Here is a 25,268-nt window from a genome sequence, read left to right as displayed (position 1 = left end):
TGTACATTTTCCAATTTATTACCTTTATCTTTAACAAATATACATAAATAATAAATATAAAAATCAAACATTGTCCAATGTTAAACAACCTTACCGCAGAGAAGTAGCTAAAAGCTAGTGTTACCAGACAATTAAACTGATGTTGCCTATTCATAACAGTATCTGTTTCTAGGAATTGTCCATTCCCGTGTGACAAGAATAGACGCGCAGTTTGTTTCCAAGAACGAAGAAGAGGTTGACTCATCTCGAAAAACAGTGGCTTTGTTGCTGAGTAAAGCTATTGTTCTATCAGTAAAGTCAGTGTTAAGTCACGTGGATCTAATGCCGTAATATTCACACCCAACATATTGATGGCCCGCTCTAAAAAGGGAGCGAGAATAAAACCGGGACGGAAAACATGCAGGATGTTTATGGTCCATCGTTTTGAGTAGCTACTGGCTTTAACAATACTGGCTCTTCCATGTAGTAGGGCTTTCTGACGCGCGGCAATAGAAGCTGACAAATCAAGCATCGCGTCTCCGCTGTTGGCGGAGCAGCTTGCTTTACAGGCGAATAAAAATGTTTGAAAGAAAAATAAACCAGAACTGAAAATTAACACACCATCAGTGTTCCCCCATTTTGCACAACAACGTCTCTGTCCAAGTTGTCAGTGTTTGAGTTTCCTATTGTGTGCGTCGACTGGTCGAGTTTGGCAAACAGAACAGCGTGGGTTATGACTGGTAGTGCCCGATGTAATGTGTCCCTAGGGCATAAGCTTTGTCTTCTATAATGGACACATACCCAGATAATTGCAGAGTTATCAGTAGTATGCCCTGTGTCATAAGTGGATTCATTGATTGCACTAGGCATCTTTTAGGGCAAGTTTGCTCACTTGGGAAAGTTCTGTCCTCTGAAAAAGCTCTAAATTGTACTGACTGACCAAGCTAGACATTTAACTATTTTAACAGATATCTTAAATTGATCTGTGTTGAAATGAATACCACCTTAGTGGTATTCAATTCTTAACATGCTTTGCGCATTAGATTTCTGTGGCAGGGACAATTCGGTTTGACCTTTCCATGCATGCTCTTAATATTTCCTGGGCAAATCCTAGTGTATACCCGGAGAAAAGCTTACCAAAAGACTTTAGTTTTCCTATCTTGAAACATTGTTTTTGTGAAGGACGGCTGGCGCTTGTTCGCTCACACGAGGCTGAAAATGAAAGGTTGTGTGAACAGTCACCTCTCCTTTCAACAACATTGAAAATATCCACCAGGATCACTTAATTTCAGAATACTATTCAGTCTTGTCAACACATTATTAAACTCCCATTACAAAATAACAGCATACATCATAATGTGCAATTCATATCATTCTGAACTCCTTCACATAAACAAAAAAGGGAGCATTTTCTGACTTATATCAATCAAAAGGGGGGGGACAGTTGTTCTTCAGTCATGTCGATGGAGTCAGTGCTCTGGGTATCAAATACACAAATCTACTGCAAAAAGAAGAGGGGACTTTAAGGCTTACAGCACTTCTACCCCCATTATACACTTATGGGAGTCACATTACTAACCAATAACATAGTGGGCGCAGCCTATGGAACCGGTTAAGGCAAAGTGCGAGTTTGTGTCCCCCTCACCTTTGTGTCCCCCTATCACAGAGATGCTATCGCTATGCCAGGACCGTTTGTCTTGAAAAACTGTAGTGCAAGTAGGAAGACATTTTTGTAGTGGTAAATACTGACGGTGTTGCGTTATTGCTTGAGGGCTACAAAGTCTGAGTTTGCTTTCTACTGAGACTTCCCACAACAGTGGAAGAGGACTCCAATTAGGTCAAAATGTCCATCGATCCAAATAAAGACTGACTGGTTTGATGAATAAACCAAGTGAATCAAAAGACTAGGGCACAATTGGTTGAGTTCTAAGAAAAGCAACAGACTTTGCAGCCTTCTGGATTGTTCTCTGTTAATGTCAAGTCCAATTCAAAGAAATGAACCCTTAGTACCAAGTAGGTACACTAGTGAAGTGTAGCATAGCCAGATCAGGGCCAAACATAAGGACAATTCAGAGTATGCTATTCTGTTCTTCTGAAATAGACTACATTTTCTTTGTATCATGTTTATTTAGACCTGTAGGCTATATTAAATAGATGTATATATATTTGTAAATGTTGATGTTCCAAAGGACTGCATCAGTGGCTTGTAGGCTACGCATGGAAGCCAGGAGATGCTAAACATGTTCATGTTAATTAACGGTCAATTACCATGAGACCAGCTGACAAAATTTCATGACCGCCGCAGCCCTAGTCCCAACACCTAGAAACTTCTCATGGTCCCTTGTATATCTAAGAAGAAGTGTCTAGGTATAAGGGGGATACACTTCCAATCGGCAGTAACTTTTGTCTCCAAGTCCCTCCAGACCATGGGAACTAGAAGTAGTCTTCCCCCTGCTGTTACACACAGTTGTATGATCGCATCCTCTGTTTCTGTACATCCCAAAAATGTAAGAAAAATAAATCAATCACAGCCAGCCTTGGGGGGGGGGGGGGACTTTCAGAAGTATGCTGCAATCTGGTAAAAATACACCTACTTTCAAAACAAAAACTCTTATGGCGCACAATTCAAATGCAAACGTGAGTCTAACGTACTTAAGTTTCAGTGGTTGATTAAAAACACACATCTAAGTGCTATATCATTGCATGACAAATGTCCAACCCAAAGTGTTTCAATACATTTTAGTACTGTGTTCGACTAGATGGCAATCATTTTTTAGTCTTATAAAAAAGGACATCACTACGAAAAATGCATCAGCCTTTTAAAATATGCAGGGCTTCAATATAAAGTGCTTCATTACATAGTGTTTTTGTTTTTGTTTGTTTTTACAGTTTCTTATTAAAATATTGTATTCCCTGGAGTGAAACCATAGTAAACATGTTACACATTGGTAAAAATAAACATTTTGGAATGTCTTTTTAAAAAGTTCCATTAGTTGATTTTGGTCAAGCTGAACTTGTTCCTGGAGCCTGGAAAGCAAAGTTATTCAAGTGTTATTACTCCATTCACAGTATCGCATGCAGTCTTTAAAAAAATATGGAATGGGTGAAAAAAAAGGTCCATTTCCAAAATTTTTTTTTTTTTTTTTTAAATGGACAAGTTACAGAAAATGGACACCATGCAGTGGAATGGTGAGGGGGTAAGGGGGTCCATCTTGTGCCCTGAAGGCTGGACATTCAGAGGAGGGCGGAGGGAAACACCTGTGTATCCTTGTGTAAAAGCTGAATTGCTGCTGTTATCAACGCTGATTGTGCATTATGACAAATACACATAGCTTATTACTTTAAACTATTGGGGGAGATACTACCTCTATAACTACCAAATTACAATATTAATTTTACCCATAATGCTATCTGAGTGTATCTAGGAGATAAGAAAAGGCCAAATCTACAAGTAAACAGAGTTGGCAACTTCAGTAGCTCCTAACAGCTGTCTAAATAATTCCGGCAGGAAATCCAGTAGCACGGTACATTAGACGGGAAATATGAGTCATACATCTATCTCCCCATCGGTCCCTTTTAGCATTGCAGAATAAAAACTGCCCTTGTTGTTGCTCACTGCTGTTTACTTTGGGGGGGCGGACTGTTCATTTCATATGGTTCCTTTGTGTTCATTTCCCCCCCATCTTTCTAAGCTGACAGCTGATTATCTGCACTACCAGACATGTCCTTCTCTACCAAAAAGCACCATGGTGATGAAAAGGCAACAACAAAAAACGAACAAAATGTACACTTCAGGTTCAAGATAGCCAGGAGATGACAGGCGAGAAAAAAAACGGAAAGGGATTGAATAGTTAGTAGAGATGAGGGTGAGGGGGATGCCGTGGTTGTGCATTAGATAGCATGCGTTAGCTAGCATGAGAAGAAGACCGTTTAGGTGGCTTCGGTTGTGGCTGAGGCACGACAGCGGGGGAGGGTTTCTGGAGCAGCGTGGCGAAGAGGAAGAGTGTGGAGGTGGGCAGGTAGACGAAGAAGAAGAGGACCATGTCCTCAGTCAGGCAGAGGATCAAGGGGACCACGGTACTTTGCTCCCCCAGGGCCCAGTCCACCAGCACCCCTGCTAGGAGGTAATACACATGGAACTCCTGCAGCTCCTCCCACTCTCCCCCGCCTCCATCCAAGCCCCAGCCCACCGCCTCAGTTTCTCCGCCCAAGTCGCCGCTCCCTCCGCTCTCACTCACCATGGGCTTCATCTCCATCCCCTCCACCGACACCACCTCAGTGGGCCGGCTTCGCCCTCGCTCTGCCACCCGCTCCAGCTTCCTGCTGTTTTCCACAAACTCCTGCAGGGGGGAATGGAAAGTAATGTCACATACCATGTGCTGAAACACACCCGTGTCAGTTAATTTACCATAGGAATGCATTTCCTACATCATTAAACCACAGAATCCTTGGTACTTCAGTTTCAAAGCAAAAAACCTATATTCCTAATGAGTGCCACATAAGTTGCGTATTGCAGCTTATATCATCCTAAACCTAACATTTCTAACTGGGCTATTCTGATCTATCTATCTATCTGCTCAAAAAAATAAAGGGAACACTTAAACAACACAATGTAACTCCAAGTCAATCACACTTCTGTGAAATCAAACTGTCCACTTAGGAAGCAACACTGATTGACAATAAATTTCACATGTCGTTGTACAAATGGAATAGACAACAGGTGGAAATTATAGGCAATTAGCAAGACACCCCCAATAAAGGAGTGGTTCTGCAGGTGGTGACCAGACCACTTCTCAGTTCCGATGCTTCCTGGCTGATGTTTTGGTCACTTTTGAATGCTGGCGGTGCTTTCACTCTAGTGGTAGCATGAGACGGAGTCTACAACCCACACAAGTGGCTCAGGTAGTGCAGCTCATCCAGGATGGCACATCAAAGCGAGCTGTGGCAAGAAGGTTTGCTGTGTCTGTCAGCATAGTGTCCAGAGCACGGAGGTGCTACCAGGAGACAGGCCAGTACATCAGGAGACGTGGAGGAGGCCATAGGAGGGCAACAACCCAGCAGCAGGACCGCTACCTCCGCCTTTGTGCAAGGAGGAGCACAGCCAGAGCCCTGCAAAATGACCTCCAGCAGGCCACAAATGTGCATGTGTCTGCTCAAACGGTCAGAAACAGACTCCACGAGTGTGGTATGAGGGCCCGACAACCACAGGTGGGGGTTGAGCTTACAGCCCAACACCGTGCAGGACGTTTGGCAAATTCGCCACTGGCACCCTGTGCGCTTCACAGATGAAAGCAGGTTCACACTGAGCACATGTGACAGACGTGACAGTCTGGAGACGCCGTGGAGAACGTTCTGCTGCCTGCAACATCCTCCAGCATGACCGGTTTGGCGGTGGGTCAGTCATGGTGTTGGGTGGCATTTCTTTGGGGGTGCCGCACAGCCCTCCATGTGCTCGCCAGAGGTAGCCGGACTGCCATTAGGTACCGAGATGAGATCCTCAGACCACTTGTGAGACCATATGCTGGTGCGGTTGGCCCTGGGTTCCTCCGAATGCAAGACAATGCTAGACCTCATGTGGCTGGAGTGTGTCAGCAGTTCCTGCAAGAGGAAGGCATGCTATGGCCTGGCCCGCCCGTTCCCCAGACCTGAATTTAATTGAGCACATCTGGGACATCATGTCTCGCTCCATCCACCAACGCCACGTTGCACCGCAGACTGTCCAGAAGTTGGCGGATGCTTTAGTCCAGGTCTGGGAGGAGATCCCTCAGGAGACCATCCCCCACCTCATCAGGCGCATGCCCAGGCGTTGTAGGGAGGTCATGCAGGCACATGGAGGCCACACACACTACTGAGCCTCATTTTGACTTGTTTTAAGGACATTACATCAAAGTTGGATCAGCCTGTAGTGTGGTTTTCCACTTTAATTTTGAGTGTGAATCCAAATCCAGACCTCCATGGGTTGATAAAAATTATCAATGGAAATCAAATTTGTGATTTTGTTGTCAGCACACTCAACATAGAAAAAAGTATTTAATTCATTCAGATCTAGGATGTGTTATTTTAGTGTTCCCTTTATTTTTTTGAGCAGTAATATATATATATAAAATGAATATATTAGAGCTACTGCCGAGTCCCAAACAAAGAATATTTTCAATTTCCTTTCAGCTTCTACATTTTTAAACATCCATCCAGAGAACTCCAGTCAAGAAGGCTCCCTTCTGATTTCTCCCACTACCTCTCATTAAATGTTCAAGGTTGTGTGCTACATGAAACAAGCCACTTTGCATATTTTGTGAGTTTCTTTCCCCCCTGATATGCCTGACAAGTGTGCTGACAGCTCTCCCAAAAGAAGAGCATAAGGTTACGGGAAAAAAATAATTTCAATGCCACATTTTGAATACATGTTCATCCCTGGATGATTTTGAGTTGTAGGATAAATGGAGCATCCAAAGATGCATGTAGTGAGGGGGAAGATACAAAGATAAAAAACAGTGTGTTCAACAACTCAAAAGAACAGTAGGACTCCACAACACTATAAACAATTTTTTTGCATTGATAAACCTGACATGGACCAAAAATGGTTGAATACCGTTCTACTGTCCTGAGAATTGCTCAATAAACAAAACCACACTCCTACATACATGTGCAAATAGATTTTAAAAAAAAATAAATCCCACCAGTATACCATATCTTCGCGTAGCTTACCATCAGGGCTTTGTCCATGTAGAACTCTCTGCCCGGTGTGCCGTCATTGTATTTGGTGTCGATGGCGAAGCAGAGGAAGAGCACATCCACCACGATCTCGAACATGGACAGGAAGCAGTGGGCCACCAGGAAGGCAAAGAGGCAGACGATGATGAGGGGGAGGACCCACTCTGCGTAGTCCCGCTGGTAGTTAAGCAGCAGTACGCCGGCAAACGCTGTGGACGTCACGATCAGGATCTGACCGCACACACACATATGCAATATGCATCAGTGACATGATAATGACGACTGAATGCATTAGTTACATCCTGCATTAATACAAAAGTCAACCCCATTTTAATTCTTGAAACAGCTTCATTCTTAAATAGCCCATTGTAAAGGGGGACTCCCGAGTGGCACAGCGGTCTAAGGCACTGCATCGTAGTGGCGTCACTACAGACCCAGGTTCATTCCCAGGCTGTGTCACAATCGGGAGTCCCATAGGGCGGCGCACAATTGACCCAGCATCATCCGGGTTAGGGGAGAGTTTGGCTGGGGGGAGCTTTACTTGGCTCATTGCACTCTAGCAACTCCTTGTGGAGGGCCAGGTGCGTGCAGGCTGACCTCGGTCGTCAGTTGAACGCGTTTCCTCCGACACATTGGTGCGGCTGGCTTCAGGGTTAAGTGGGCGGGTGTTAAGCACGATTTGGCAGGTCAGGTTTCAGAGGACGCATGACTCGACCTTTGCCAAGTGCAAGGTCCTCAAACCCGTTGGGGAGTTGTAGCGATGAGACAAGACCGAAAATGGGGGTAAAAAACAAAATTCCATTGTAAGTATAGGGATGAATGTCCACTACTCTGAATCCCTCCATTATCCCAGCAGCCCCCTCACCTTGCCAAGGAAAAGGACAAAGTCTCCAACAGCGTTGATGGCCGCAACCCTTAGAGCGTTCTCCACCAGGATCACAAAGGCGTCGCGCGCCGACGTACAGAAACTGGTACTGTTGATGGCTGTCGCCGCGTACGCATTCTACACACAGAGAGAGAGAGAGAGACTACAGTCACTACAGCGAACAAGCTGGATACAACACATCTCTTCATCCATCATTATTTACAATGATCAAATTAGGGGGAAAGAAAGAGTGCCTACCTGATTCAAATAGTTGAGGCACTTCTCCAAACACCATAAGCAGCAGATACAAGTCTTCAACATGCAGCGAGCACATGCATTTTCCTGTGTGAGAGAGAGGTATCCGAGGTGCACTACTTTTAAAAAAATAGATAAATACATTTGAAAAATGTTCCCCGCAGAGCTCCAAATCTTGGTTGTCTTACATCTCAACGCCAAACCAAAAGAGAAGCAGACAAGACCCAAAGTCAGATTGCCGTGCCGAACTTTGCAGCTCTCTTTCAGAGCATCACTCAGGTAAAGTTACCTCCCCTCTCAGAGCTCTAATGTTAATTTATCCCTTCCATTCAGTGTGCTGCAGGGTGTCTCTCCATTGATCAAGTCAATGAACAACACTTGGGGCGTAACAACAAACAGCAGGCTAAGGACAAGACACTAGCTTACGTCACCCACCAAGGAGAATAAAGCAAAATACCTAGTCATTGTGTCTCATTTATGATCCAAACCAACAACCCTAAAAATCACCAGCACCGTACCAAACCCAAACAGCTCTCTGAACCTAAAATACAGTTTAACTCTGCATAGAACTTTACAATAAACATTTTCCCTCTATTTTCTTCTGTAAACTGTCCTAAACGGATCAACCGAAGATAGGCTTCATAAGTCATTATAGCCGATGCCATGTCACAACTGCAATTTCGACTGCAATTTCAATCTATTGTTGACAAGCCAAAAAGCTAGCCTTGATTAGCTTGCCCATCACTCAGGACAGCATTTTATTATTCTCCATACAATCAAATGAGAGAGACAGAAAGACAGAGGGAGATGGAAGAGAGAGAAAGAAGAGCATAAACTGTGTGCGTTACCTTGCCCTTGAGCTGGTTGTGGACGTACATGAGGAAGAGGCGTGGGATCTTGACCAGGGTGATAATGAAGGAGCCCTTGGCCACAGTGCCCAGGTGGTACCTCATCAGCCTCAACGATGACGACAGGATGGGCGTCACCGGCAGCTTGTTCTTGTCCCTGAAATGGGGGGGGGGGGGGTAGAGGGAGAGAGAATACCATAAACCACCCGTCACCACTGACTTCTCCGAGGCCTTTGACAAAAAACCACCAACCCGTGGCCATTGGACTGGGTGTCAGACCTGCCCCCTCACAGCGTGTTTCTGCCGTTTTGTGACCGGACGCAAACAGGTACACTACCGAGACAGCCTGTCAGACTGGCAGGAGCTGACGGAATGGGCCCTTATCTTCCTTGCGGTCATTGACTGTGCGTCCCTGGGTCATCGACAGTAGGTGGAAATATGTTGCCGATCTAAAATCTGGTCCACACGTGCACAACAGGTTACCTCAGCACACTACAGCAGGACCTGAACAAATTCGACACGTCATTCAAGCAGAATGTCACTGAACCCTGCCAAGTGCAAGGTCCTATCAGTGTCCTTCACAAGAAATCCACCTGTCCCATGCCCTCTCCGGATCGAGGGCCAGAAGCTCAGTGTGTGATAGCGTGAACATTTTACAGGGGAACAGTACAGAAGGTCTTACAATGGGGCGAGCAGGTTGCTACTATTATAATGAGAAAACGTTGTTTTCTCCTTCAACGCCTTAAGGTTCCATGTGCCACAGGAAGATCTGGTGAGCATTTACACAGGCTACATGCGCCACATCCTGGAGTATGCTGACCCTGCTTGGCACAGCTCACTGATCCAAGCCCACTCTGATGACCTGGAGTCATTCAGCAGATGCTCTTATCCAAAGAGACTTACATTCAGCAGCTACTCTTCCTGGGGTGTGCATAAGACGTACAAATACATGACAAGTACAGAACAGTTATAGACAAGAACAAAATATATTACATTAAATAAAAAATAGGAGCTATACACAAAACATTAAGACCACCTGCTCATTCCATGACAGACGGAGCAGGTGAAAGCTACGATCCCTTATTGATGACACTTCAAATCAGTGTAGATGAAAAATAGACAAAAAATGTAAGTGCCTTTGAACGGGAAACGGTCGGTGCCGAGCGCAATTGTTTGTGTCAGAACTGTAACACTGCTGGGGTTCACGCTCAACAGTGTCCCGTGCGTTTCAAGAATGGTCCACCACCCAAAGAACATCCATCCAACTTGACAACTGTTGGAAGCATTGGAGTCCACATGAGCCAGTATCCCTGTTAAACGCTTTCGACACCTTGTGGAGTCCATGCCCCAACAAATTGAGGCTGTTCTGAGGGCAAAAGGGGAAGGCACTACTGCCTTCCCCTTTTCTGTAATTAGTTACAAAACAATAGAAATGCAATTGAGTATTGCTGTTGTTTGTCTGGCATCCAATAGTCCATTATCAACTCTGTTGACCATGACAGCATTTTGCAGAGAAAAATTGGTTGAGGTACAGTATACTATTTAGGCTCGGAATGACGTGGCCCATTGTTTACCTGGCAACGACCACAAGAGCATTTCAAAGAGTGGTCAGTCAAAGTGAGCTCATATGAATATAATCTCCCTGCCCACTCAGCCTGTTCTTTCAGGCTTTCTGATAGCTAGAGAAATGAAAGGGTACAATTTCTTCAATTCTGAGCATTTTAATAGTGTTAAAATATGATGTTTGGTCATTCTATTTTTACTTTGACTGGGCAGGACCTTTAAGAATGCACGACATTGACTTTTTTTACCCTTATTTTTTTATTGCTCTTATCCATTAATATTTTGTATGCTCATGAATTTCAGTTTGTATTAACTACTAGGAGTGTGAGAAAAACAATCTTCAAAAAATAAATTACGATAAATTAAATGAAGCGACAGTGAAAGGGGGGGCAGAGAGGAGTTTAAATTGGCATTCCTGTTATTCTCTCTAATTTCAATATCTCTGTGATAAAATAAAAAAAAATGAGGTATTTATGGGTTAAGCAAATTTTTGTGACAAGCGGACAATAAAATCAAATATTGTTACTAAGCATGATTATAGCCGATATCCTATCAAATAAACATACATTTGTACATAAATCATGAAAACATTTCTGAACCAGACCTTGTGAAGTAGTACGTGACCACAGCCCCAGCTACAGTCATCTGCTGGCAGGCCAGGATGAACTCACTGATCCAGATGAGGCCCACAGCGTGGTACCACGTCATGTACTGCAGAGGCCCAGTCAGCCGGAACTCTGTCAGACCAGTCTCCTCGTTCTGGACCGGATTCCCTGAGGGGGACATGTCAGACTCAGTCTAGTGGTCGGGACTAGTTTGGAAAAGTTCCTCAATAAGGCCAACCCAGGGAAACTGAACCATACTAGTGCAGTGTCCTGTTGGAATGAATCACTTACCTATGTAAAGAGGTTTTCCCTCTCTCCTGTTTTCATTCCCCTTCCCTCTCCTATTTATACCTCCCTTTTTCACTTCAAGCACATTCAAAAGAGGACCAATGCCCCTTTCCCCGTCCCGGACACCCTCCCTCACCGGTGGTCCCGAGGAAGAGCAGCACCAGACTCCAGTAGAACCAGAAGAGGAGCAGGGCCAGGAAGGTGCAGAAGGGCTGCAGGGTGAGCAGCGGCAGGTGGATGAACACCTTGCCGGCCACGTGGAACAGGGCGATGGTCAGCGCCACGCGCTTCCTCATGAACAGCATCAGCAGGAGAAGGATCACCTGAAGAGAGTGAATCAGAGGATGAGACAACAGAAGAGAGGAAGGGGATAATCAAGCAGACTATCAGAGGTAGAAAGAGAGGGAGAGAGATAAGGAGGGAAAAGGATGCAAGTGAATGAAGAGAAAAGAGCAAGGTGGGACATGGGAAGACAAGAGACCGGAAGACAAAGGATGAGAGAGCTAAAACAAATGGAATACAACCAAGAGGAGAGAGAGAGAGAGAAAGGAAGGTGAGAGTCAACAAGGAGAAGGAAGAAAAAATAATAAAAAAAAGTGGGCAGTGCCAGGAGTTTGAGATTAAAGCAGCACTAGACATTCATCCCAAAATGTCCCAACACTCCACCCACAACGTACAACACATGGTTGCCCACAGTCTCCCTTTCACCCCAAACACTGTACTCACTGTGAATACGGTGGCAGCGATGGCATACACCAGCAGCACCTGGGCATTGTCCCTGGACATCTCAGCTTCCTCCTTAGCATCTTCAGTCTCTTTAGATAGGGTCTTGTTGACAGTTAACCGGTAGTCTATGTACATCCACCACAGGATGCTTGTGCCCGCTACAGAAAAACAGACTGCTTTTAAGCTGCTGCATCATTGACAGATTGAACAGCTAGCTGCACACTGCTAAATGCAAAGAGGAACAGCCAAGAATTATTATAGAATGACTGTTAATTGCAAAACTATGTCATTGTTTTCAGTTCTCCTTGATTGATCAAAACCCTGGCCAGGAAGTAAGCCCAGGAGAGACAGGAAGTGAGCTCACCCAGAGAGCCCAGGACTACCGTGGCAGTGAAGATCCAGACCAGCACAGCAGAGATGTAGCGGATGATCACCATCAGGATCATGGAGAGCACTGCAGCACAACACAGGAAAAACAGCACTTAAACTAACCTTTAAGAAGACAGATCTAGTATCAGCTAACCCCGCCCTCGGCCTCAACCCTATCCCCCCCCCCCCCCCCCCCAAAAAAAAACAATCAAAACGGATCATGAATAAGCACTTAGGAGTTCCCCAAGTAAGGATCAGCTAACAATATTCAAATCAGTCTCCTTCATTGGAAGGATACAAAAAAAAAAGAACAAAAAAAAAAAACTGGCCTTGAATCGACATATAGGAGAACTTTGTCCAACCCTAACCCACATGTACTCTGAAGGTGTCAGCTTCAACTCCCAAATGGACAAGTTCATGGCTCCCATGGCATGCCCTTTACCTTCAAGCCTTCTTCCTCTCATTCCAAAGAGGGCCTACAGTCTCAAGGGAGAATCAAAAATGTGATGACATTGCTGTATTTTCCGCCCAGCGCTGTGTTTCTCCACCGTCCATGTCTGACCTACAGTAACTGCCTGTGTACTGACACATCATACCGATATGGAGGAATCAGCAGAACGCACTAGAGCAGGACAGATGGTTCCTATGCAGGCCTATTCTTACTGGCTCACATTAGGGAAGGCTCAAAGACTAGTGGGCCCCAGAAATACAATGAAGAGTCAGGTTATTCACTCTCACTGGGTTCAGAGACGGAGGCCCTGTCCAGAAACAACCCGTATCCCCTTGCCCTGGCTCTCCATCTGAAATAATTGGATAGGAATGGCAGTAGCTCAACCTTAACCCCGATTGGTGGAGATGTCGCCATATCACTTATACCTATCCAGCCTCCCCTGAGATACTGCTGACAACAAACGCCTGCAGATGAGGTCATCACCTAGTGCCAGCAGGCAGAGGCCCACGATGATCACCTTGCTGGCCATCACACCAGCGATCAGCCTGTGCAGCACGCTGTTGTCACTCACAAACGTCACCACAGCCTCAGCAAACTTGGCATAGCAGGAGATGTCCACCGGCGTGCAGCGGTTAAACACCGGGAGAGATTTGCTGTGGGATAGAGCGAAGTAGAGGTCAAATGTCACATGACCTGGGAGTTTCTCTAAAACAATCTCTGATCTATATGACTGGTTAAGTGAAAGTCCTTTAATGGGTCTGAATGAGAAGAGGAACGGAAGCGGTCTAAGACTATTGAAATAAGTGATAGGGGAAAATAACCAATCAGTTAAATAAAATCTATTGATACTTTGAATCCAAGTATTGATGTAGTTTTTTGTTCCGCTAGGTAGCGTTAGCTAGCACTAGTGATCTGTACCTGCATCAAAACTCGGGTATTTTTCATCCTATTGCTTGTTCTCCACCTTTTTAATTAGTGAGTACTTATTTCCATGACTGATCAAAACTCATTTTCTTATGCTCTCTCATCTCTCTGTAGCAGACATATAGTGAACAATATGCTTGGAACATTACATCTCAGTACATATAGAATAGTGAAAAATCACATTACACATTGAAATGCACCCCTAATGTTAAGTCTTCCTACCTTGGTGGAACTGGAAGTTTGGGACATTTGTCAAACCTCTCTGGAAGGCTGGGATATTTGTGGCCGGCTAGCTCGTAGGAGCACAGCTCCGACCCTGAGTGAAAGGGAGACAAATATTATTTTGAAGTGCAGCCATAAAAACACACCAAGCAACACAAGGATCATTAAATGAAATTCAGTCTCCCCAAAAGTGATCAAAGTTATTGCACAATATCGTGTCTAGACCAAAATATCCTGATCCAGATTCCATCATTTCCCCTTTATGCAACTGAGCAGGTTATGCATAATGACGGATGAAATCGCATTTCCTCAATCTCATTAACGGTGTTATGCTCACCGCCCCGGGAATTCAGAAACAGCCAGTCGAATCAGAACACAAGACCCCTTCAGACAGCAAAGTTACATATACCCAGTCCAGTCTATCATGGGGGCATACATGGAGTGTGTGTGTCACGATAAGTATATACAGTACTGGCAGTAGACACACAAGCCTAGCTGAAGGACAGGCTAGGATGGCACTAACAATAGAACCCATTCAGCAACGGGTGGAATTGTCCTTAATGGTGCCTTTGTTAATCTAGTTCTCTCTCCACATGTGCCAAGGTGCCCCCACTGTGCCAGACCGTGTGTGTGTGAATGAAAGGACAGTATTAAGGGGTCGATGGCACACAGGGTCACGGGCATGTCACCGTTTGTGGAAAGTGTTTGTCGTTCCATAGGATGGCAGTGAGTCACTGTCAATGACGTGATGGATGGCTGCAGTAATGATGACCTAGTAGCCTTCTGTTGATTGGGGAAGAGAAACACCAGCTCCTCATACCACTCTTTCCTAATGGGACAGTCTTGAGTTGATTGTATGCCTTCTCATTAAAGATTTGTGGTGCTAAAAAACATATGGGATGTGTGAGATTGTGATGACTAAAATAAATTCCATTCGTATCAAATCATGACATGCCCGCTACCGACAAGCAGATTTTCAAAATCAATACCTTGCATGTGTTGGGTTCCACAGCATGACCAATAGAGTTACTGAGAGGAATAGAGAATCAGTGAATGGTTCAATATGCTGTCAGTCTTTATGCTTTTGTGTGGTTTTGACGGCAGAAAAACGTACCGCTGACAGTGTTCACTCCGTTTCACTCGGGGCCCCCACTTTACTCACCGTTGTGCACGGCAAACCGCTTGAGGTCCTGGTACGTCTTCAGCTCTTCATCAGGACACACAGACACACACAGGGCCATGGACTTGATCTTCCTCTGCACTATGTCAATGTTACACGGGTCCAGAAAGAACACGTATCTACAGACAACAAAAAAAAAACAAAGATGTTCTTTATCAACACCTACATAAGGAATGAGTAACAAGGGATGTGAGAATATCAGCAATTTGTTTATCTGATCTTTATCAATAAAATCCACTTCCCTCATCACCGACGTGAGGAATGAGTCACGAGAAAGAAGGGAATGTGAAAATGTGGGCGTGGGAACGTGATATTGAGAGAGGAAAACAAAAGCCACAAAATGACCTGAAAGTCCTGAAGCCTACACCTCCCCTCAATGTCCTGTTCGTTTTGGGGACAAAGCAAGGCACAATGCCTCCACAATACCTTATTCACCGAGAAATGATAAAAAATGGCACGAGACAAGAGAGCCATTGGCTGCTGATGCTGTTGGAACTGGTCCATGGGACTTGGCAAGTGGAACAGAGAGAGAAAGGAACAAGGACATTTTTATAAGAGAATCCTTCACTGTAGTCCATCTGTCTGGTGCTTTTATACACTACGCGGTGGGCACCTCACCTGCCCACACACACACACACACACTTGCAGGAGCAATTGTCCTGGGTGTTGCACACAAAAGCTGAAAATGAACAAAATATACATAGACAAACATTACAATGCTGGGAGAATGAAGTCAGTAGTGTCTACATTGGTGAAGCCCAGTCTATGTCTAGGCCAGTGTAATTACACTGGTCCAGAAAAATGTCTCGGTCAGGCTAAAGTGAACGTAGTCCAAATGAACTGTTCTGGTGATTCATAAGCTGGCTCAGTGGTTTGCACTGCACGCATGCTGGTTGAAAGGAAGATCGATATGAAAATCAAGTCATACTGGATTGATTAGAATATTCGAGGGCAGTTTGACTTTGTCTGAGGTCAGTTCTTCCTAACAGCTAAGGTTAGGATCGGACATGGATCAACTGATCCTGGATCATCAACCAGCAGCCATGGCCAGAAGAATAGGCCTACAGCATTGTACTGTTTACGTTTGGCCCCTGCCTTGTGAATGAGGAGCTGCTTAACAGTATTAGCCAAATAAACCCTGACCAGTAATCCCTTAAGCTCTGACTTTGTTGTCACTAATGATCGCATTATGTGACACTAGCCTATACCTCGCACAGGTAGGTCATGTAAAAGGTTGCTGAGGGCAGGACTGAATACAGCACTGAACACAACCTCAACTGGGCCTACATTTAACCACCCCACCAATGATGCTAGACTTTTTTTTTTTCGCCCACAGAATGGCAGAAACTGGCAGACAAACCATGTCTGACTACCACCAAGAAAGTAATACTTTATAGACCAATGCTGTGTTATTTTGTCTAATGACATGAAGAGAAGATCTACCAACAGATTATGAAGTGAGGAGGGGAAGCACAGAGCACGACCGAGAGAGAGAGAGATAGAAACAGGACTGACAGCTGTGTAGTCCTTAATTGAATCCCATGATAGCTGCATTCTCAGCGGAGTTCGGCATCAGGTGGTTGCGCTTGAGGCGAGTGCCGTCATTCAAAACTCACACCCTCAGGGCCTCCCGGGTGGCGCAGTGGTTAAGGGCGTTGTACTGCAGCGCCAGCTGTGCCATCAGAGTCCCTGTGTTCGCGCCCAGGCTCTGTCGTAACCGGCCGCGACCGGGAGGTCCGTGGGGCAACGCACAATTGGCCTAGCGTCGCCCGGGTTAGGGAGGGCTTGGTTGGTAGGGGTGTCCTTGTCTCATCGCGCACCAGCGACGCCTGTGGCGGGCTGGGCGCAGTATACGCTAACCAAGGTGGCCAGGTGCACGGCGTTTCCTCTGGCGCGTTGGTGCGGCTGGCTTCCGGGTTGGATGTGCGCTGTGTTAAGAAGCAGTGCGGCTTGGTTGGGTTGTGTATCGGAGGACGCATGACTTTCAACCGTCGACTCTCCCGAGCCCGTACGGGAGTTGTAGCGATGAGACAAGATAGTAGTTACTACAACAATTGGATACCACGAAATTGGGGAGAAAAGGGGGTTAAATTAAATTTAAAAAAAACACACCCTCTGCGTCCGATAGGGCAAGTGTGTGTGTATATGAGTTGTCTCCTGGTTATCAACCTTATCAAATCCCAAACTGACAAAATAGCCTTCTAATGAAACTTTTACACACACACATGCTGGGGCCAGCATTAATCCAGTGATCTCAGTCTACAGCGCCTGTCCATGTGTATGCACCCATCCTGGTATTCCTGTTCGAACCGGAAAATGCTATTTAAAAGCATGTAATACCAACTAAATAAATCTGACATGAAAAATATGGACTGGAATCTAAGTTTGTTGTATTAGTCACAATTGAATCAACTCAAAGTCAAAAGTCACCACACCATTTCCAAAAGTCACCACACCATTTCGTTGATGTAGCGCCGTGATAACCCGATTATTGTGGTGGTGAACAGGGAGCAGATTCTCAGCTAAACAAACAGAGAAAGAAACAGGCCTAGTAGCAGAGATTCAGTACCAAATCCCTGCAAATCTGACTAGCTAATCCCATGCACTCGCTTTTGTTACTGTAACATCATGGAACAATATTGAAAATGTATATTGCTTCGAGTGTGTGTCGACATAACGCACCATCCGCTTTTGTTAACAGTGAGAAGTTTATATGCCTCTACCAGTGCCACAAAGCTGCAGTACCTTCAGAAAGTATTCACACCCCTGTACTTTAGCCACAATTTGTGGGATAAAAATGGATTTGTCATTTTTTTTTGGGGGGGGGGGGGTCAACAATCAAGACAAAAATACTCTGTCAAAGTGGAAGAAAAATTTGAACATTTGTAGAATAATTGTATAATATACTAATACATCTTGATTAGATAAGCCAGAGTAAATACATGTTGGAATCACCTTTGGCAGCGATTACAGCTGTCAGTCTTTCTGGGTAAATATCGAAGGGCTTTCCACACCTGGATTGTACATTTGTCCATTATGGTTTTTCAAAATTCTTCAAGCGCTGTTAAATTGATTGTTGATCATTGCTAGGCAACCATTTTCATGTCTTGCCATAGATTTCTTTTGTAAATTTAAAGACAAAACTGTAACTCTGCCACAAAGGAACATTCACGGTCTTCTTGATAAGCAATTCCAGTGTAGATTTGCCTTGTGTTTTAGGTTATTGTCCTGCTGAAAGGTGAATTCATCTCCCAGTGTCTGGTGGAAAGCAGACAAACAGGTTTTCCTCTAGGATTTTGCCTGTGCTTAGCTCCATTCTGTTTATTTATTATTTGTTTTTCATTGAAGAAAAAAACTATCCAGTCCTTAACAATGACAAGCATACCCATAGCATGATGCAGCCACCACTATACTTCAAAATATGGAGAGTGGTACTCAGTAATGTGTTTTCCCCAAACATAATGCTTTGCATCTTAATTGCTTTGCCACATTTTTTTGCAGCAGTACCTTGTTGCAAACAGGATGCATGTTTTGGAATATTTTTATTCTGTATAGGCTTTCTACTTTTCACTGTCAATTAGGTTAGTATTGTGGAGTAACTACAATGTTGTTGATCCATTCTCAGTTCTATCACTAAATTAATCTTCACCATTGTCAAAGGGGCACCAGGTAGCCTAATGGTTATAGAGTTAGACTAGTAAACGAAAGGTTGCAAGATCAAATCCCCGAGCTGACAAGGTAGAAATCTGTCGTTCCGCCCCTGAACAAGGCAGTTAACACACTGTTCCTTGGCCGTCATTGAAAATAAGAATTTGTTCTTAACTGACTTGCCTAGTTAAATAAAGGTAAAATGTAAAAATTAAATGTCTGCTTTTTTTTTTTTACCCATCAGCCAATAGGTGCTCTTCTTTGCGAGGCATTGGAAAACCTCCCTGGTCTTTGTGGTTGAATCACTGTTTGAAATTCTCTGCTCGACTGAGGGACCTTACAGATAATTGTATGTGGGGTACAGAGATGAGATAGTCATTCAAAATTCATGTTAAACACTATTGCACACAGTGAGTCCATGGAACCTGTGACTTGTTAAACATATTTTTACTCCTGAACTTTACGCTTGCCATACTAAAAGGGATCGAATAATTAGACTCATGACATTTCAGCTCTTCATTTTTTATTAATTTGTAAAAAAAATAATATGTAAAACTGAATTCTACTTTGACATTATGGGGTATTGTGTGTAGGCCAGTGACCAACAAAATCTACACCTAATCAATTTTAAAATCAGGCTATAACAATAAAATGTGGAAAAGTCAATGGGTGTGAATACTTTCTGAAGGCACTATAGTTTGGAGATTTGTGAATGTGAAATTGACCTTTTCTTCAGTAACTGCGTTGAGATGTCGCTTGTAGCCTACGCATGATAGTCAGCAATCCAATTCATAGAAGTTACACAACTAAGTGATGTTTTATAATGGAGACTTTACATTAAGTAGGCTAAATATGGTAGGCTGCTTGCATTGTGAAGACTGGTCTAATATATGAATGAAGCCAGAGAGTTGATATGTCCAATTCATGCAGCTTGTCACACCTGCTTATCTTGTATTTTTGCATAAGTGCGGCATACATTTTTATGTTACTGGTCCACGAGTCTCGTCATTATTTTTCCTCGAGAATTGGGAAGGAGCTTGGACGGGATGTCCCAGGATACCGGTCACCTGTATTCAACCCTGGTGTGAGTGTCAGTCACATCAATAAGCCAACCTTGTCAAGGTGCTTTGATGAAGCATATCATTGTTGGCTAATGTGGTGATAATGGACCGGGGGAGCTAACCAGTGAGCCTGAAAAGGGTCATCAAGGGAAAAAGGATGTTGAATTTCTAAATAGTTCAGCCAATAAAGCCGCTATACATTTTTAAGGGCCTGTCAATACACACACACTCACAGACTATTACCCAGGACTAGAGGTTTGAGGATGATTTCAAACTGGGCAAATGAGTGACTATCAAACTGGCATGCTAGTCACAGGGGTATCAAGCAACACAATAGCCATGAACAACAAAGGGTCCAATATCCCTATAGCTATTAATTTCAAAATGGCCTTGCCCACAGGCATGTTTTTACACAACCCTACCACAAGGATCAAGAGCACACTACAAGTGAAATCAGCTTACTCATTGTTGATACAACTCTCCACTTTAAAATGGAACCGAAGACAGTTCAGCACACAAATTAACTGTGTGGGTGTTGTGCTCAAGTCAGCCAGTTTGTGGTTGTTCCAAAGGAAGAGGGAGCAGTGTCGTCGTCATCACCCCCCACCCTGCAAACTGCCACTGCTGCTGAAAAAAACCTCCTTGGGGAAAACACTGGTGAGACCGCGCCAAGTGTTGCGGAGACAAGGCGGTGTTGGCACCAGCCGACAGCAGATACAGAGCCGTAAACAACGATGTATGGAAAGAAAGCGAAAGAGAGAGAGAGAGATACAAATAAACAGAAATAGAGCAAAAGAGAGCGAGAAAGAAAAACAGATAGAGAGACAGACTCCCAGCCAATGATATCTGAAAGTGTTGGGTGACAGGGTCCTCCTTGTGTCAGCCAGAACCCTCTCCTGAAACGTCTTCCTCCGGTCACTTACTAACAGTCACAAACTGATACCAAGCCAATTTCGTTATCCACACCCTATGATTACGTCTGTAAACATTGGCAGCGCCGCATCTGCATTTAGAATCTTTTAAGAACATTAAACAACGCATAACGTCCATAGACACATTAACATGGGTGTTCAATAGGAACTAGCATCATGCTTTCAAATGATGAACAATTCCATCTTCCATCAGTCTATCCGAACGTTAAGGGGAAAAACATAAAGCCAAGCGATTTCAAAGCCATTAATATCTCTTCAGTGGCACAACCAAAATAAATAAATGACCCTCTGCTGATGACTCACAGGTCTGTACTACTAGCCAAGCACTGAGCACACAGTCAGTCCAAAGGGGGGATGTAATCAGCCTGCCATGCAGATGAAGTGGGCTGAAATACCTGTGTTCCCAAAGGATGGCGTGTGCAGTAAGTACATACAGTTCAGCGTGACAGAACGTCCTAATGCCTCTGCATATTTATTCAAGGTTTTATTTATGCTAGATTCCAATATGCCAGTGGTAAAATCATTTAATTTTGACATTTCTATTGAACCAATGAGCAACGGGGCAAAGCCATTTCTTAACATTTCTCAATAATGGCCTAATTCACCCTAACATTTGAATTTGTAAACAGAGTGGTGGGTTTTGAAAAGGCACTGTCACTGAGCTAAAAGAGTGAAAGTTGGGCGAGAAAAAGATAGGAGAGAGTGGAGTAAGATTGAAAGATGGCCGAGAAAGTAAGACTCACTTTTTGTCCGTCTGATCCAGTCCACTCAGTCTGACCCCTTCAATCCGCTCATTGCGCTGGCCGCAGGTGTTCCCGTAGCTGTCATATCCGAAGACCAGGCGGGCTGCGCCCCCTGTGGCAATGGTGAACCCAAAGATACTCCCCTGAAAGAAGCATTAAATGCTGCAAATTCAATACACTGTGTGTGCGTGACAGTGGAGTATGATTGTGTAAAAATGGATTGTTGACAGCTATAAAATGTAATGTACCATCCTGACTGTCTAACTGCGAAGCTTACGGATAGTTTAATGAAAAGCATTAACAGCCAAATCCTGCTGACCAAGCAGCTTGAAGTGACCGGTGTTTTTTAAAGTACACAGATTAAAATCACATAAATTGAATTCTAATTCATTTGTCCATCTGTTACAACAGCTATTCTTATTCTACTCTCCAAACTCCCAGACAACACACCAGACATTTTGGGAGAGGCACAGGGTCATCTGCCGTGCAGTGCCAGTGTCCCTGGAACTATTTAGGGTGTATTAGGTGTCTTGCTTGAAAGACAAAACAGTAGGCAATGGAAACCATCTAAAATAAATACCTACTTTTCCCTCCTTCGCCAGGACCGGGATTTTAAACAGCCAATTTCCAGCTAACTGGCTACTGGTAGCTAAAGCTACTCAGATGCAAAAAGCTTGAGTGGAAACATGGGCCATAACCTTGTTTTTTTTGTGTGTGTGTGTTTTACAACATCATTCTTCAAGTCACTCTTTACTCAGTTGTAGATTCAAACAAAAAGTTATATTCACTCTAAGTATAGGCTAGTAGGCACATGCCGTAGGAAATATAAAATATACTGATATTCCTAAATAACAGGCTTACATCGATGAAAACCCCTACTGTATGTAACAAGAAACACGTCATTCCATGTCTGTAATAGATGGTGCTGCATGATGTTAGCGTGAGTTTACAACATAAGAACAGTGAAAATGACTGGTAAATTGATCTATTCAGATGGGTTTGTTTGTTTCATAAATTTGAGCCATATGTTACCCATTCTCAAAAGTCAAAGTACTCTTCAATTTTACACTTCAGCAGGTGTTAATTGTCTGCATGCTTGTAGCAACCTGACACAGGTGACACTTGTCAGGCAATCAATCAGCTGGACATTTAAAAAAAGAGTGTCATGACAAGTTAAACTACTTTTGTTTGTGAGCCTTGTATTTATTGTGTTTTAACCTATATACATGTATGTTTTTAACAATGCTCTTTGTTTGCAACTGTCAAATGAATCGGCATACTGGCTACTTACCATTCCGACACAGAAAACAGTAAATAAAAGGAACCACGGCAAATCCGTGCAACTTCGATCCTCCAAGGGTTTCCATTCTCTCTTTGTCCTCTGGAAAACAAAATACCAACACATCGGCAGAGCCACATTAGCAAATAGTCTATAGACGTCTTTGTCAATTCAAATCGTGACAATGTAGGCAACACAAATATTATTTCACATATGCCACAAAAAAAATGTCCCTCAATGGAACGCGCCCCGTCTAGCAGTCACCGTGAATGTCATTAGGCCAAGTTCTGACTTCCTTTGTCCCCCGCAATTTCACTTTGACATCTAATTTTCGTAGATAAAGGCTATTTGTGGCCGACTGTAAAGAAACGTTACACTTTGCGTTGAAAACAAACATTTAACCATACTCTCTCCTTCATTGTCGAGGCGCCGTTCAATAGCTTCAAATCTCGCACATTGCGAGAGGTGAGGTTTGTTTACAAGGCTAACGGTGCTCACGAGCTATTTATGGTATGCAAAACTGCTTTCAAACGGTAGCCTGTGCGAAATGTCGGTGGTAAATGCACTAGAAAACTATAAGACAAATTATTGTCCCATTATAATGGAAGCTACAGCCTATAGCCTAATATTTAATTTTCGGTTTCGATAATAATAGGGATTACACTAGCCTTCCCCGATGAACATAGCCTAGGCTTCTTATCTAATCTGACTGGGGTGGTGAGAATGGTCATTGGATGACAGCGGTCGCAACAATGTAGCCTAATCTCTGTTCCATTATGTTCAATTTGCAACATTAAAATAAATAATGCAACATAGGGGTGGGGGAAATCGGTATCTTACCTCTGTGCTACCGCAGCATCCCATTGCAGGACAGGGTTCGATTTTCGAATAGCTCAACGCTACAGCACAATAAAAACAATAACCCAAACTTGCAGGGAGTTAACGGTATTATGTTTACCCTGCATTAATTGCGTAGCGCCGATTTAAACGACCTGTAGATTAGAAAGGCGACACAAATGGTATGTTCCATCCGAAATGCATACTAATATCGGTCTCCTTCTTCCAGGTATAAGGGATTAATACTTTAGGATTTATCGCACCACACTTCCTGGGGGATTGTGCAGGTGCAGCCGGAAAAGGAATGTAGAGTCCATTCATCTCATTGCGCCTGCGCATTTGGCACCCGACTAGATAACAGGAGGATGGCGGGACGTTGGGCGGAGCGCGCAATTTCCAAACGCGCCACTTTTGTCGTTGTATTACCCGCCTTCTGTCCATCCACTGTGACCACACATGATGACGCACTGGTACATAACAGGCAATAAGACATGATGAAAACTGGAGATGTTGTGGGCCTAAAAAGACATGATGCACATATTACAATTGTAAATGGTTGTAGAATAACTAAGTGGGCATGTTCCAATAAAAATATGTTGTGTCACAATTATCAAATTAAAATGAACACAGTGGAATAACAATTGCTGCTCATCTAATTCCAAATTGGCTACAGTGAACAGTAGCCTAATAAACCCATAGCATGCACATGAGTCTAATACATTTATGCGTTTTTATCAGCCAAGAGATGATGCTCTAGCCTAAACTACTTGATCAATATTCTATCAACTGCCCTTTTCGTTTTTGAAAGAGTCATTTGTTGACAAACTCATAATCATAATTAAATGAGTACAGTAGACATACCTATCTAATGTCTTTCAATCTGAAAAAATAACCACAAATCACTTTTCCCAAAACGTTTCCTCAAAAGTTCCCCACAAAGATATATTAACGCTTTTCCTCACTCTCATACGGTATCCAGGACTTATCTGCATGCTGTAGTCTGTCCCCAAATACGGGTTATCCACCTTTTTCCTGGGCCTCCCTTGCTGAGACCCGCTTGTTGGTCTTCTCTGTTCCATCTTCTAGGCTGTGTACAGCAATGGCAGGGAGATGGCAGTCTGAGGGCAAAAAAGGGGGCCTTTGTTCCATTGTTTTCTGTTGTACCAGGGAGAGAGTGAGTAGTGTGTGAGTGTGGGTGGGTGCGCGAGCGCGTATGCGCGTGCACGTGGTGTTTTTATTTGTAAGGCTGTAATGAGTGAGTGTGCATTATCAGCCAGTGGCACCCCTTTCTCAAATGTAGGGAGTGTAGAGGTGTGTGTGTCCTCATAACAAGTGAGTGCTTTGTTTTTCCTTGTCCTTTTCGAATATCTTTCCATGTTTTAATCATCAACTGTATGGCTACAATGTAGACAAAACATTTCTTAACAGATTAAGTGTTCTCTGTGTTTGTTTTAATGAAATGTACATCATTTAAATAGATTAACGTGCAACATTTGATGAGTTATCATTTTGTAGATGATTTCTCTTTGTACAGTACAGTGATGAAGTAATTTAATTTCTTTACATTTTCGTTTCCACCACTAGAGAGCAGACACACCTTGTGAAAAACATTGAAAGTTGGAGGAGTCAGCAAAACAGTAGGGTTACCCAATCCCAGCAGCAAAAGGTCAAATGGATGGACAGGTCAAAGATTCAGTGTTGAAATTTCAGCCTGTTTTGGTGGGATGGAGTTTTGGCCTGCCTGCAGTAAAATAGTTAAAAGACCAATAAGAAAGAGAGTTC

At 43.7% G+C, this 25,268-nt stretch overlaps 1 protein-coding gene across 8 annotated transcripts; it reads right to left on the bottom strand.

Annotated features, from left to right (window-relative positions):
* LOC110505066 (choline transporter-like protein 1) lies at positions 1-24,656 on the bottom strand. Of its 8 annotated transcripts, none has more exons than XM_090219727.1 (16): positions 24,512-24,653; positions 22,662-22,751; positions 21,371-21,513; positions 14,969-15,105; positions 13,807-13,900; positions 13,144-13,313; positions 12,205-12,294; positions 11,841-11,998; positions 11,251-11,437; positions 10,826-10,994; positions 8,659-8,815; positions 7,814-7,897; positions 7,556-7,693; positions 6,685-6,921; positions 4,218-4,319; positions 1-3,006 (listed from the first exon to the last, which is right to left on the bottom strand). In XM_090219727.1, the coding sequence occupies exons 1-16, from the start codon at positions 24,563-24,565 to the stop codon at positions 2,983-2,985; spliced, it is 2,034 nt and encodes a 677-aa protein (XP_090075853.1). In that variant the 5' UTR covers positions 24,566-24,653; the 3' UTR covers positions 1-2,982. The 8 variants fall into 8 exon arrangements, with proteins under 8 accessions (XP_090075853.1, XP_021439694.3, XP_090075854.1 ...); XM_021584019.3 differs by having other exon boundaries at positions 24,449-24,648; XM_090219728.1 differs by lacking the exon at positions 24,512-24,653 and adding an exon at positions 23,490-23,905.
* Between the last annotated feature and the right edge of the window lie 612 nt (positions 24,657-25,268).

This window comes from Oncorhynchus mykiss, chromosome 25, assembly GCF_057628025.1.
Source record: "Oncorhynchus mykiss isolate SJ-2025 chromosome 25, ASM5762802v1, whole genome shotgun sequence".
Classification (NCBI taxonomy): Eukaryota; Metazoa; Chordata; class Actinopteri; order Salmoniformes; family Salmonidae; genus Oncorhynchus; species Oncorhynchus mykiss.
Note: the sequence above shows the minus strand (reverse complement) of the source record. Positions and strands in the feature narration are given on the sequence as shown.